At 40.6% G+C, this 14,601-nt stretch overlaps 1 protein-coding gene across 3 annotated transcripts in view; it reads left to right on the top strand.

Annotated features, from left to right (window-relative positions):
* The window catches only part of ADAMTSL1 (ADAMTS like 1), a 1,110,365-nt gene that overhangs the window by 599,968 nt on the left and 495,796 nt on the right, over positions 1–14,601 (top strand). Inside the window, exon 1 of one of the 3 annotated variants that reach the window (XM_069576635.1) lies at positions 14,174–14,349. The exons of the other annotated variants lie outside the window; for them this stretch is intronic. Within the exon in view, the coding sequence (XP_069432736.1) occupies positions 14,287–14,349 (63 nt within the window). The 5' untranslated portion in view covers positions 14,174–14,286. Of the gene's footprint in view, positions 1–14,173; positions 14,350–14,601 lie in introns of those variants that run through there. 3 annotated transcript variants of the gene reach the window in all.

The following is a 14,601-nucleotide window of genomic DNA, read 5'->3' on the forward strand; positions in this document are numbered from 1 at the left end:
AAAAAAAAAAATGGAAGGTTACACAATGATCTATTTTAGAAGAAGAGTTCTATGATTTTCCATGGTTTAACTGCTGTTCTGAAGTTCAAATTTTATTTCAAATGTCATGTCACCTACATGTTCTCTTGATGTTTGGAGACTATATTTTCTTTTCTTTTGTAATTTCTCTGCTTGCTTTTCTTCCTCTTGTTTTTATTTTTTCCTGCTATTTTATCTTTAAACAAAGCATAATGTTGATTAATGTCTGTATTAACTTTACAGAGAGCTGACATTGTCTACACCTTTAGGAATAAAAAGGATTTTTAGGGAAGCAGAGGTGGGAAGAAGGAACTTCTAGGCAAAAGGGGCAGAATGAACAAATGTACAGAAGCGGGAGGATTTGGAGAACTGGAGTAAAGCAGGTATTTCAATTGGGCTGGAACATGAGTTTCTATTATCCTGGGACAGGAAGCAGATCAGGGAGGTCCTTGAATGCCATGCTGAGGAATTTGGCTTTTGCATTTTAACCCTGCTTTCTCTATATTGACTATAAATCTGTTCACACCCCTTCACCTTATTGTCTGGCTCTGGGATAATTATTTTATCTGCAGAGGATGATGTCATGGAAATAGTACTGAACTAAGAATCAAGGACCTTGGATTTATATATTACACTTGGGTTTAATATGTGAATATTGCAACCATAATTCAAATCTTGAAGATTAAACTGGTATCTCCTTTTGTTAAAAAGGCTACAAAAGACATTTTGTTGCTAGAATTCTCTATTTATCATGCCTTGCACACAGTAGGACCTTAGTGTGTGTTTTCTGAAACTAATTCAGTTGCAAGTCTCTGAGATCCATGACGTGAACCCCAGCAATGTACATAAAGGAAGATCAAGAACCACCAGTTTGAAAGTGATCAACAATTCTATCCTCCCAATGCAGTTCAGTGCTCTGTTAATCAGTTTGCTTGCTTGTGTGTTTATTTGTATTTTCAGGGGGGAGAATGTCCTCAAATAGAATGATTTTATCCCAGAATTTTATTAGAATTTTCAAGCACACAATATTTGAAAGATATGTACATGGCAAAACCAATACAGTATTGTAAAGTAAAATAAAATCTGAAAAAAAAAAGGTATGTACAATGGACAATTAGATACATAGCACTGAATATGGTAAAAATTTATTGATTTCCTGTTTAGTGCCAAGCTCTGAGCCAGACTCTGCAAACCCCTCTCTCCACTGCCCACAAGAGCCCTGCAGTCTAGAGCTGTAGTCTCATCTAATAGCTCAGAATAAAAACCAAACAATAACAAAACTTTTATTTCCTTAGAGTGCTTCTGTAGGGACTAGGACAGCTGAGACTGCCTGGTTCAAAAATCTGGATTCTTTCCCCTCCACCAAGCAGCCACTTGAATTCTCTGCTACTGGCCACAACAGACTCCAGCCATGTCCCTGCAGTGTGAGAAGTCCTGAATTAAGTCTTGTAGAGATGTAAGCAGAGGCTTCTAGTGCTTCAGGAAGCTAGAGATGAGTCAAATAAAATTTTAAATTTTGTTGCATTCCTTTCATCTGTAACATGCAGTGCTTGACATTTTGAAGGGAGAGATCACTAAGTATGAGATCTGAGACTATGGAACAAACAATTTTAAAAATATATCTTTCCCCTATAAGCAGCCTAAAATAGTGGATCAGAGTGAGTTAAGTCTGGGTCTCATGTGTTCCTGCTTTGTCTCCATTTACTTAGTTCCCCTCACTTGCAAAGCCATTTTTCTTTGCATCCCTGAAAGTCTCCTTATATCTCAAGGTCTTTTTCAGTTTCCATTTTTTTCCATTTGGATACTTACTCCTCACTGAGTCCTGAAACTTGTAATGACCTCTCCCTTCTCTGAATCCCTGTGGTCCTTTGCCTGCAAAATGGCAGTGCTGTGTAGTGACTATAGACGCAGATGACCTGGGTTCAGATCTTGAGTCTGAGAAATATAGTCTCTAAGTTTTAGGCCTCTGCACTTCCAGAAGGCATTGGTTGATGAATTTTGATGGCTAATCTACCAGAAATAACATCCATATGAGGGTAATGTGTACCTATTCATATAGTTGTTGTGAGGATTATATGAAATCATAAATAAAAAATATTTGGCATGTGCCTGGCACATGGGGGCTCTCAGTAAATGTAACTATTTTCATCATCAACTTCTCAGAAAATTATCTAAGGAAAAGTCAAACCACCTTAGCTATAATTCTAATTTTCCACCTACAAATAGGTAACTGTGATGAATCCACTTATCATGAGGGGTACCAGTTTCCCCATATATAAATTGAGGATAGTATTCATTTTCTACCTAATAACATTTCTGTTCATGTCACATTAAGTCACATATCAAAGGTGATTTGAAAATGGTGGCAAATGCTCCAGTTGCTTGGATGTTAAATGGATATTAAGTGAATCATACACATTTCTGCTCAAATCTAGTTCTACCCTCTGAGACTAGCAGTTGGCTTCTGGTAGCTTTATCTCATTTACTTTGATTTTAGGTTCAAAGTATTCATTAGCAAATTGTGTGTAACAACTACTTGTCACACACAATAAACAATTTCAATATTTAATAGAGGATTATTTGACTTAATTTCAATAAACAGTCTTTAAAACAAGAGAAATAGAAACAATAGAGAAAAGGAACAGCATATACATACATCACCAAATTGGACCGACCAACATCCAGACTTAAAAAGTACTAGGATGGTCCCTTGTTAGCAGCATTTGGGAGTCCCAGTTGGGAAAAGATGCTGGGCAGTGTGTCCACCCCACAGGTGAGACTTCAAATTGCAGTTTTGGGGACTCTCGCTTATACTCCCAGGCCATGAACTGACATCATCAGTTTGTGCACAAAAACATAGCTCTGGGTTGTTGTGGGTTGTTTGTTTGTTTGTTTTTTTTTAATTTTTACAGTGTTGTTTGTTTCACCTTGTGAGTCACAGGTTTTTGTGACCTCCAGGGAAGGGGGGTGGGGCATTGGTCAGACCTTCAGGGATTCAAGAATTCCAAGACCCACTCCTTTTCTTATCTAAGGTGCCACTTGCCTTGCTGTGCTTACAGACAGATGTGGAACCCAGGCAGTGCCTAGGCAAATGAGAAGCAGGTCAGAGGCTCTCCTGCTTACGAAGCCTGAACAAGACTTCCTCCATTTTAATTTTTGTAACACATCCCCATGTTTTTTCTTTCCTTTAATCTTCAGATCTAGCCAGGGGAATCAAACCACTTTGACACATGCCCATGAAGACAGTAAGACTTGGGCACTGCCATAACCACCTCCTTCAAGGGGAGAGATGAGGCTCTACAGAGCTCACCATCACTTCCCACCCCTGAGTTCTTTCCAGAAGATCCCCTGCCCTATCTTGACAACAGTCACTGCAACTAGAGGGCCAAAGGAGGAGGCCCAGGCTCAGGGAGAGACAGGTGGCTCCAGAGTGAGCACTGTAAGGCACTTTCCCCAGGGGGAGAAATTCCGAGAGTTGAGCTCACTCTTTCCTGCCATAAAGCACATTGAATGTTAACAGCTTGCTCTTGTCCAAGCTGGTGTTTTTTAAATTAAGTATTGTTAAATCCATACCATTTGGAATGATGCTTCAGACAGCTCTGACACTCTCTCTCTTGCTTCTGCTTTCATTTCACCTAATATATTGTGCAGGGGGCCCGTAACCAGTATTACAGCAGCTGGGGCCGCCGCCTCTGCTGCTGCAGCGGCTGCTGGTGCTCAGACGCTGGCAGATGGCTTTCATTTAGATACCTGGAGAGGAAAAAAGGAACGCAGCCAACGCCCTGCTCAGATGCCATGAGAGGCTTTTCCCAGGCTGCTGCTAGTGTGGATCTAAGTTACCTGGGGGTTTATGTTATTTTCCCTCAGCACTGAGAAAGATTTTAGAAATGACAAAGATGAGAGACCAAGGAGTTGTAGACTAAAATAAGGTCCTCTCCACTGTCAGGTAATATATACCCACCATCAAACCTGGGTAGCCTGCCTTCTGTTCTTTTGCCTTCACTGCAAATGTCCATCTCTAACCATTCGGATACCACTGCTGACATCTGCGCGCACACACACACACACATGCACACACACACATGCACACACACATACATGCCTGCATACAGTGCAGGAGACATAAGAGACGTGAGTTTGACCCCTGGGTCAGGAAGATCCCTTGAAGGAAGACATGGCAACCCACTCTGGTAGTCTTGCCTGAAGCATCAAATGGACTGAGCAGCCTGGTGGGCTCCGGTCCATAGGGTCGCAAAGAGTCGGACACAACTGAGGCAACTTAGCAAGCATGCACACCTATATATTTACAGATATGTATATGAAATGGAACTGATTTAGAGTCAGAAGACCCTGTTCAAAAGCTAGTTCTAATGGGTGGAGCCCAAGGTAAGCCACTTAAGTTTTCTGAGCCTCAATTTTCAAATATATAAAATGGGATGAGTTTTAATCAATTTTGTGAGGAGTCAAAAAGCCAAATGAGGGGGCGGTCCTAACATGGCAGAGGAATAGGATGGGGAGACCACTTTCTTCCCCACAAATTCATCAAAAGAACATTTGAACGCTGAGTAAATTCCACGAAACAACTCTGAATGCCGGCAGAGGACATCAGGCACCCAGAAAAGCAGCCCATTGTCTTCGAAAGGAGGTAGGAAAAAATATAAACGATAAAAAGACAAAAGAGGTAGGGATGGAGATCCATCCCGGGAAGGGAGTCTTAAAAAAGAGAGAAGTTTCCAAACACCAGGAAACACTCTCACTGGCAAGTCTGTGGCAAGCCTTGGAACCTCAGAGGGCAATATAACTGGGAGGAAAAATAAATAAATAATTAAACCCCACAGATTACATGCCCAACGGTAACTCCCAGCGGATAAGCAGCACAGATGCCCGCATCCGCCACTAACAAGCAGGGGCTGGACCGGGAGGCACCGGCTGCATTGCTTAACGTAAGGACAGGGCCTGAATGCCCTGAGGGCAATCTGAGGGAACTAACTTGGGATAGCAACCCAGACTGTGGGATAGCTACCACAGGAAAAGCCCTAACCTAAGACACCACCAGGCCCACTCACAGAACAAAGGACTGAGCAGAGCTAGCCAGCTGCGGACCAGCCCATCCCCCGCTGGAGACAGGCAGAGGAGGGCAGCCAGAGCCAGAAGGGGGCAATCGCAGCCCCAGAGACGGCATCATCATCTACCAAACTGCAAGCAGGCTTCATTGCTAACCAAGACTTCTTGGGATTCTGGAGAGTCAACATCCACCTGAGAAGGTGCGCTGGTTGTACACCCAGAAAACCAAGTGGCAGGGACAGGGGAGGCAATAGGTCGCAGGGACCATGCTCGCCAAACACCTGGTCACCTGAGCTGCTCGGACCTGGGAAGGGCACAAAACGCAGGCCCCACCAAGTCTGTGCCTCTGAGGAGTACCCTAGCGCCTGAACCTGAGCAGCTTAGACCTCGGAAGTGCATACAACCTAGGGCTGGCCTCAGACAGTTCCCAGCAGAGCAACCTAGCACCTAAGCAGTGTAGACAGGGAAAGCACACACTCCTTAAACACCGCGAGCACTCCCCACAGATGCCAGTGATATTTGTTTACAGCGTCCCTCCCCTCTAACAGCACGACTGAACAAGTGAGCCTAAAAAAGTGTCCACCACCGCCCCCTTGTGTCAGGGTGGAAATTAGACACTGAAGAGACCAGCAAACAGAAGCTAAAACAGAGGGAACCGCCTTTGAAATGAGAGATGGAGAAGTCTTGAGGCTACTGTAAGAATAAGACTGAAAACCAGAGGCAGGAGGCTTAAGTCCAAACCCTGAGAACACCAGAGAACTCCTGACTCCAGGGAACATTAATCGATAGAAGCTCATCAAACACCTCCATACCTACACTGAAACCAAGCACCACCCAAGGGCCAACAAGTTCCAGAGTAAGACATACCATGCAAATTCTCCAGCAACACAGGAACACAGCCCTGAGCTTCAATATACAGGCTGCCCAAAGCCACTCCAAACCCACTGACATCTCATAACTCATTACTGGACACTTCATTGCACTCCAGAAAGAAGAAATCCAGCTCCACCCACCAGAACACCCACACAAGCTTCCCTAACCAGGAAACCTTGACAAACCACCCGTTCAACCCCACCCACAGCGAGGAAACTCCACAATAAAGAGAGCTCCACAAACTGCCAGAATATGGAAAGGCCACCCCAAACACAGCAATATAAACAAGATGAAGAGGCAGAGAAATACCCAGTAGGTAAAGGAACAGGATAAATGCCCACCAAACCAAACCAAAGAGAAAGAGATAGGGAATCTACCTGATAAAGAATTCTGAATAATGATAGTGAAAATGATCCAAAATCTTGAAAACAAAATGGAATCACAGATAAATAGCCTGGAGACAAGGATTAAGAAGATGCAAGAAAGGTTTAACAAGGACCTAGGAGAAGGAAATGGCAACCCACTCCAGTGTTCTTGCCTGGAGAATCCCAGGGACAGGGGAGCCTGGTGGGCTGCCGTCTATGGGATCGCACAGAGTCGGACATGACTGAAGCGACTTAGCAGCAGCAGCAGAAGAAGAAATTAAAAAGAGTTAATATATAATGAATAGCGCAATAAATGAGATCAAAAACACTCTTCAGGGACCCAACAGTAGAATAACTGAGGCAGAAGATAGGATAAATGAGGTAGAAGATAGAATGGTAGAAATAAATGAATCAGAGAGGAAAAAAAGAAAAATGAATTAAAAGAAATGAGGACAATCTCAGAGACCTCTGGGACAATGTTAAACATCCCAATATTCGAATCATAGGAGTCCCAGAGGAAGAAGACAAAAAGAAAGACCATGAGAAAATACTTGAGGAGATAATAGTTGAAAACTTCCCTAAAATGGGGAAGGAAATAATCACCCAAGTCCAAGAAACCCAGAGAGTTCCAAACAGGATGAACCCAAGGCGAAACACCCCAAGAGACATATTATTCAAATTAACAAAGATCAAACACAAAGAACAAATATTAAAAGCAGCAAGGGAAAAACAACAAATAACACACAAGGGGATTCCCATAAGGATAACGGCTGATCCTTCAATAGAAACTCTCCAGGCAAGGAGGGAATGGCAGAACATACTTAAAGTGATGAAAGAAAATAACCTACAGCCCAGATTACTACACCCAGCAAGGATCTCATTCAAATATGAAGGAGAAATCAAAAGCTTTACAGACAAGCAAAAGCTGAGAGAATTCAGCACCACCAAACCAGCTCTCCAACAAGTGCTAAAGGATACTCTCTAGACAGGAAACACAAAAAGGGTGTATAAACCCAAACCCAAAACAATAAAGTAAATGGCAATGGGATCATACTTATCAATAATTACCTTAAACGTAAATGGGTTAAATGCCCCAACCAAAAAACAAAGACTGGCTGAATGGATACAAAAACAAGACCCCTATATATGTTGTCTACAAGAGACCCACCTCGAAAGAAGGGACACATACAGATTGAAAGTGAAGGGCTGGAAAAAGATAATCCATGCAAATAAGAGACCAAAAGAAAGCAGGAGTAGCAGTTCTCATATCCGATAAAATAGACTTTAAAACAAAGGCTGTGAAAAGAGACAAAGAAGGACACTACATAATGATCAAAGGATCAATCCAAGAAGAAGATATGACAATTATAAATATATATGCACCCAACATAGGAGCACCGCAATATGTCAGACAAATGCTAACAAGTATGAAAGGGGAAATTAACAATAACAAAATAATAGTGGGAGACTTTAATACCCCACTCACACCTATGGATAGATCAACTAAACAGAAAATTAACAAAGAAACACAAACTTTAAATGATACAATAGACCAGTTGGACCTAATTGATATCTATAGGACATTTCACCCCCAAACAATGAATTTCACCTTTTTCTCAAGTGCACACAGAACCTTCTCCAGGATAGATCACATTCTGGGCCATAAATCTAGTCTTCGTAGATTCAAAAAAATTGAAATCATTCCAAGCATCTTTTCTGACCACAATGCAGTAAGATTAGATCTCAATTATAGGAGAAAAACTATTAAAAATTCCAACATATAGAGGCTGAACAACATGCTGCTGAATAGCCAACAAATCACAGAATAAATTTTTTTAAAAAATCAAAATATGCATAGAAATGAATGAAAATGAAAACACAACAACCCAAAACCTGTGGGACACTGTAAAAGCAGTGCTAAGGGGAAAGTTCCTAGCAATACAGGCATACCTGAAGAAACAAGAAAAAAGTCAAATAAATAACCTAACTCTACACCTAAAGCAACTAGAAAAGCAAGAAATGAAGAACCCCAGGGTTAGTGGAAGGAAAGAAATCTAAAAAATTAGGGCAGAAATAAATGTAAAAGAAACAAAAGAGACCATAGCAAAAAATCAACTAAGCCAAAAGCTGGTTCCTTGAGAGGATAAATAAAATTGACAAACCATTAGCCATCAAGAAACAAAGGGAGAAAACTCAAATCAATAAAATTAGAAATGAAAATGGAGAGATCACAATAGACATCACAATAGACAACACAGAAATACAAAGGATCATAAGAGACTACTATCAGCAATTATATGCCAATAAAATGGACAACTTGGAAGAAATGGACAAATTCTTAGAAAAGTACAACTTTCCAAAACTGAACCAGGAAGAAATAGAAAATCTTAACAGACCCATCACAAGCACGGAAATTGAAACTGTAATCAGAAATCTTCCAGCAAACAAAAGCCCAGGTCCAGACAGCTTCACAGCTGAATTCTACCAAAAATTTAGAGAAGAGCTAACACCTATCCTACTTAAACTGTTCCAGAAAATTGCAGAGGAAGGTAAACTTCCAAACTCATTCTATGAGGCCACCATCACCCTAATACCAAAACCTGACAAAGATGCCACAAAAAAAGAAAACTACAGGCCAATATCACTGATGAACATAGATGCAAAAATCCTTAACAAAATTCTAGCAATCAGAATCCAACAATACATTTAAAAGATCATACATCATGACAAAGTGGGCTTTATCCCAGGGATGCAAGGATTCTTCAATATCCACAAATCAATCAATGTAATACACCACATTAACAAATTGAAAAATAAAAGCCATATGGTTATCTTAATAGATGCAGAGAAAGCCTTTCACATCCATTTATGTAAAAACTCTCCAGAAAGCAGGAATAGAAGGAACATACCTCAGCATAATAAAAGCTATATATGACAAGCCCACAGCAACATTATCCTCAATGGTGAAAAATTGAAAGCATTTCCCCTAAAGTCAGGAACAAGACAAAGATGCCCACTTTCACTGCTACTATTCAACATAGTTTTGGAAGTTTTAGCCACAGCAATCAGAGCAGAAAAAGAAATAAAAGGAATCCAGATTGGAAAAGAAGAAGTAAAACTCTCACTGCAGATGACATGATCCTCTACATAGAAAACCCTAAAGACTCCACCAGAAAATTACTAGAGCTAATCAATGAATATAGTAAAGTTGCAGGATATAAAATCAACACACAGAAATCCCTTGCATTCCTGTACACTAATAATGAGAAAATAGAAAGAGAAATTAAGGAAACACTTCCATTCACCATTGCAATGAAAAGAATAGAATACTTGGAGTATATCTAGCTAAAGAAACTAAAGACCTATATATAGAAAACTATAAAACACTGGCGAAAGAAATCAAAGAAGACGCTAGTAGATGGAGAAATATACCATGTTTGTGGATTGGAAGAATCAATATAGCGAAAATTGAGTGTACTACCCAAAGTAATCTATAGATTCAATGCAATCCCTATCAGGCTACCAATGGTATTTTTCACAGATCTAGAACAAATAATTTCACAATTTGTATGGAAATACAAAAAACCTTGAATAGTCAAAGCAATCTTGAGAAAGAAGAATGGAACTGGAGGAATCAACCTGCCTGACTCCAAGCACTTCTACAAAGCCACAGCCATCAAGACAGTATGGTACTGGCACAAAGACAGAAATATAGATCAATGGAACAAAACAGAAAGCCCAGAGACAAATCCACGCACCTCTGGACACCTTATCTTTGACAAAGGAGGCAAGCATATACAATGGAGAAAAGACAATCTTGTTAACAAGTGGTGCTGGGAAAACTGGTCACCACTAGTAAAAGAATGAAACTAGAACACTTTCTAACACCATACACAAAAATAAACTCAAAATGGATTAAAGATCTAAACGTAAGACCAGAAACTATAAAACTCCTAGAGGAAAACATAGGCAAAACACTCTCCAACATAAATCACAGCAGGATCCTCTATGATCCACTTCCCAGAATATTGGAAATAAAAGCAAAATTAAACAAATGGGACCTAATTAAAATTAGAAGCTTCTGCACAACAAAGGAAACTAAAAGCAAGGTGAAAAGACAGCCTTCAGAATGGGAGAAAATAATAGCAAATGAAGCAACTGACAAAGAATTTCAAAAATATATAAGCAACTCCTGCAGCTCAATTCCAGAAAAATAAATGACCCAATCAGAAAATGGGCTGAAGAACTAAACAGATATTTCTCCAAAGAAGACATACAGATGGCTAACAAACACATGAAAAGATGCTCAACATCACTTATTATCAGAGAAACTCAAATAAAAACCACAATGAGGTACCATTTCACACCAGAGTGGCTGTCAGAGTGGCTGCTAGCCAAAAGTCTACAAGCAATAAATGCTGGAGAGGGTGTGGAGAAAAGGGAACCCTCTTACACTGTTGAGGGGAATGCAAACTAGTACAGCCACTATGGAGAACAGTGTAGAGATTCCTTAAAAAACTGGAAATAGAACTGCCGTAAGACTCAGCAATCTCACTTCTGGGCATACACACTGAGGAAACTAGAATTGAAAGAGACACATGTTCCCCAATGTTCATTGCAGCACTGTTATATAGCCAGGACATGGAAACAACCTAGATGTCCATCAGTAGACGAATGGATAAGAAAGCTGTAGTACATACACACGATGGAGTATTACTCAGCCATTAAAAAGAATATATTTGAATCAGTTCTAAGGAGATGGATGAAACGGGAGCCGATTATACAGAGTGAAGTAAGCCAGAAAGAAAAACACCAATACAGTATAATAATGCATATATATGGAATTTTGAAAGATGGTAACAATAACCCCTATGCGAGACAGCAAAAGAGACACAGATGTATAGAACAATCTTTTGGATTCTGTGGGAGAGGGAGAGGGTGGGATGATTTGGGAGAATGGCATTGAAACATGTATATTATATGTGAAATGAATCTCCAGTCCAGGTTTGATGCATGATACAGGATGCTTGGGGCTGGTGCACTGGGATGACTCAGAGGAACGGTATGGAGAGGGGTTCAGGATGGGGAACATATGTACACCTGTGGCGGATTCATGTCAATGTATAGCAAACCAATACAATATTGTAAAGTAATTAGCCTCCAATTAAAATAAGTAAATTTGTATTTTTTAAAAAGTCAAATGAGATTTTGAGTATAAAATCATTTTTTTAAACTTTGAAGATAGCACATCAACTTTATTAATTATCAGAATGACCTCACCCCCAAAACCTAATCACCCTAACCCAACTTGATTTTGTTCTTTTTCTGAAATTATAGTTAGCCGGTTGTTTGTCCTGCAGGGTATAATGCTTGACTGTATGTTTGCTTTTCCTATTTTCTCTGAGCAGCCACGGTGGGAAAGGAAATGTACTCACAAAGGGACCAGAATCATGATACTTTGTGGCAGGCATCCTCAGGGATTTCAACAAATGACTGAGGGCTTAAATTAAAAATAATCATACTATTCAGTGACTTTATTGTGACCATCTTGCCAGACATTGACATGTTCATCAAAACTCTGAGGCAGAAATCTCTGACTCAAAATATCTAACCAGCATTTATTTCTAAAGCACAAAGGAATCTAGACTAGCATACAAGTGGCTACTGACTATCCGTTGACCATGGCAATTTTTAAAATCTGTTCTACAAGTGGTATTTTATCATAATCATTCTTGCTAATCTTCCTTTTCCCACCACCTATTCTTCTCTTTTGATCTTCCTGATGAGTTATGTTTATGTGTAGAAAGGGAGGAAGTAATATTAGATAGAATATTCCATTTTTTAGAATGAGCTGAATCTCTTTAAGGCGTGACACTGATAGAAAAAAACACCTATAGCAGAAAGCTCCAACGCATAAAAGAGAGATACCATCACACAGCTTTATGAGCGAATGTTTATTTCAATCAAGCCATCTTTAATATGATGAGGATTTCAGATAATGCCAGTCAAGAATTTTTACATCTCTTTATGAATACTCTTTAGCTTCTGAGCATTAGCTAGTTTTTGAGAGATTTGTAAAACTAATCTTTCTGAATGGGAAAAGCATACTTCAAGAATAGACCTCTTTGTTGTGGACTCATAGTATCCATTTTCGTGTGATGGATCCTTGTATGCCCTGACTTTCCGAATAGGTTGACAATGGGATTTTTTAAAGCTCTTCTGTCTTTCATTGATATTCCATATGAAATAAGTAATCTGAATTTGAATAACCTGCTTTTCTCCACCTTTGTGAAAAGCAACACTACAGGTATGTATAGAAGAAGACCTGCCTGTAATCACATGCCTATTATAGCTTGATCAGATTTTCCATATTTGTGTGTTTGATGCCTCTTATCAGTATTTTTTTACTAATGAGAGGAAAGAACATCTATTCTAAAAGTCTTCTACCTCCACCACCTATATTTCTATCAGGACTATCAGGAGATCTACACTGGAAGAACTTCCTGGTGACACACCTATGGAAATGTAAGGTCAAGTTTGCTATTTCATTCTTTCAAAAATTCAATGATTTCCTTAACAGATAAGGTGAAAGGAGTCCTTGTTTGACATCTGACACTTTTCTAAAACTGTAATAAAATCCCCCTCTATTAGGATTCAACCTTTCTTCTTGTTGGTTTCACCAGCCCAGAAACTTCCTGACCTTCTCTTTGCTGTTGCTGGCCTGCCCTGTCATCATGTCAGCAGTCATCAGCACTTCCTCCAGGGCTTCAGTGGACAGGAAAGGTCACCTCCTCGCCCAACACTCCTAGAACAGTAGAAGGAAGAGGAGGTGAAACTCCCTTCAGCCCTCTCTGCTACATTATAGTGGCTCTGATAAAGGACATGGATAAGGAAAAGGCTGAAACTGTTGCTTAAAAGTTTTGGGATTAATTGAGGATTTAATTCACCCTTTCTTTCTCTCCCCCTGCTAAAGCAGATAGTTGAGAGCTGGCACAGTGTCAAAACCAGGCTGTTTCTCAACCCGAATTTCAGCTCCACACATGTCAGAGTCTTTGTTAAGGGCTTCTTTTTAAACAGGGAATCTAAATGCCCACTTGTGCCTTGAGCTTTAGTAAACCTGGGCTACTTTAAATTGTCACTTTACAAAGAAGTAACCTGCTGATTTTTTTTCCCCCTTCTTCATCTTCTTCACATCAAGTCATGACTACACAAAGTAACATGCCTCTGTTTAGGCTTAGTAAGGACCTTTCCAAATTTTATACAGTCCAAGTCAAGGAGGGAAATAAAGAGGAACTTTATGGAAGAGGCATAAAGCAGTTGTACAGAACACGTTTAAAGGGCACATTAAGTCAGTTTTTGTCTGTGATTCTTTCCCTTTATGGCATATGTTATACATTGACAGGGATTAAGTTTCTCTCCTGAATGGGACAATACAGAGTCACAGGGAGCTACTGTACTTTACAAAGCACAGGCACCCTCACAGGCAAATAGCAAATAGAAACAAACGTATCTTACAGTATCTCACAAACTAACCAAGTTAGTTAAGAGCACCGGGCTCTGCTTCATCTATCGCAAGTCTGCATCTTTTGCATTTCTCTCCTGGCTCTGCCTCGGGCTCCTCCGCGCTCCTTTCTTTTTCACCCTTTCCCCCCTCCCCGGCGCCCCCCCACCCACCCCTTCTTGCTCGCACTGTTACACTTTCTCTGTCCCCTCGGCTTTGTTATTCAGCATGTCTGATTAGCAGGAGCCTGATTGGCTGGCTGCCTGCTCCGAGAGAGATTCCATTCAGCTTACCCCCCACCCATCCACCCACCCACCCACCCCTTGGTCAGGAAATATGAGCGGGTCTGATGGAAGCTGATAGGCAGGGCTGGAGTGTAAGCACCAGTCCTGGATGTGACAGCAAGCAGAGGAGCATTTTGCAGCTTATTCAGTGTCCGATTCGGATTCCGGCAAGAATCCAAGCATGGAATGCTGCCGTCGGGCATCTCCTGGCACACCGTTCCTCTTGCTGGCTTTCCTGCTCCTGGTAAATGCCTTTTCGTTTCAATACATCCTTCGTGGGCATTTAGTCTGGGTGCTGTTGGGGTGGTGTGGACGTGTGTGAGTGTGTGTGACTGTATCTTTCTCTTCAAATGCCAGGTAAAGTAATTTTCATGGCTTTAAAAAAAATAAAAACTTTTTGCAGAAAGCTAACCCCAACTTTCCAAACAAAATAAAGTCTACAAGACTGTGTGGGAATAGCTAGAGGTATATAGGATACTGAGACTTAAACTTTGAG

Source organism: Ovis canadensis, chromosome 2 (assembly GCF_042477335.2).
Source record: "Ovis canadensis isolate MfBH-ARS-UI-01 breed Bighorn chromosome 2, ARS-UI_OviCan_v2, whole genome shotgun sequence".
Lineage (NCBI taxonomy): Eukaryota > Metazoa > Chordata > Mammalia > Artiodactyla > Bovidae > Ovis > Ovis canadensis.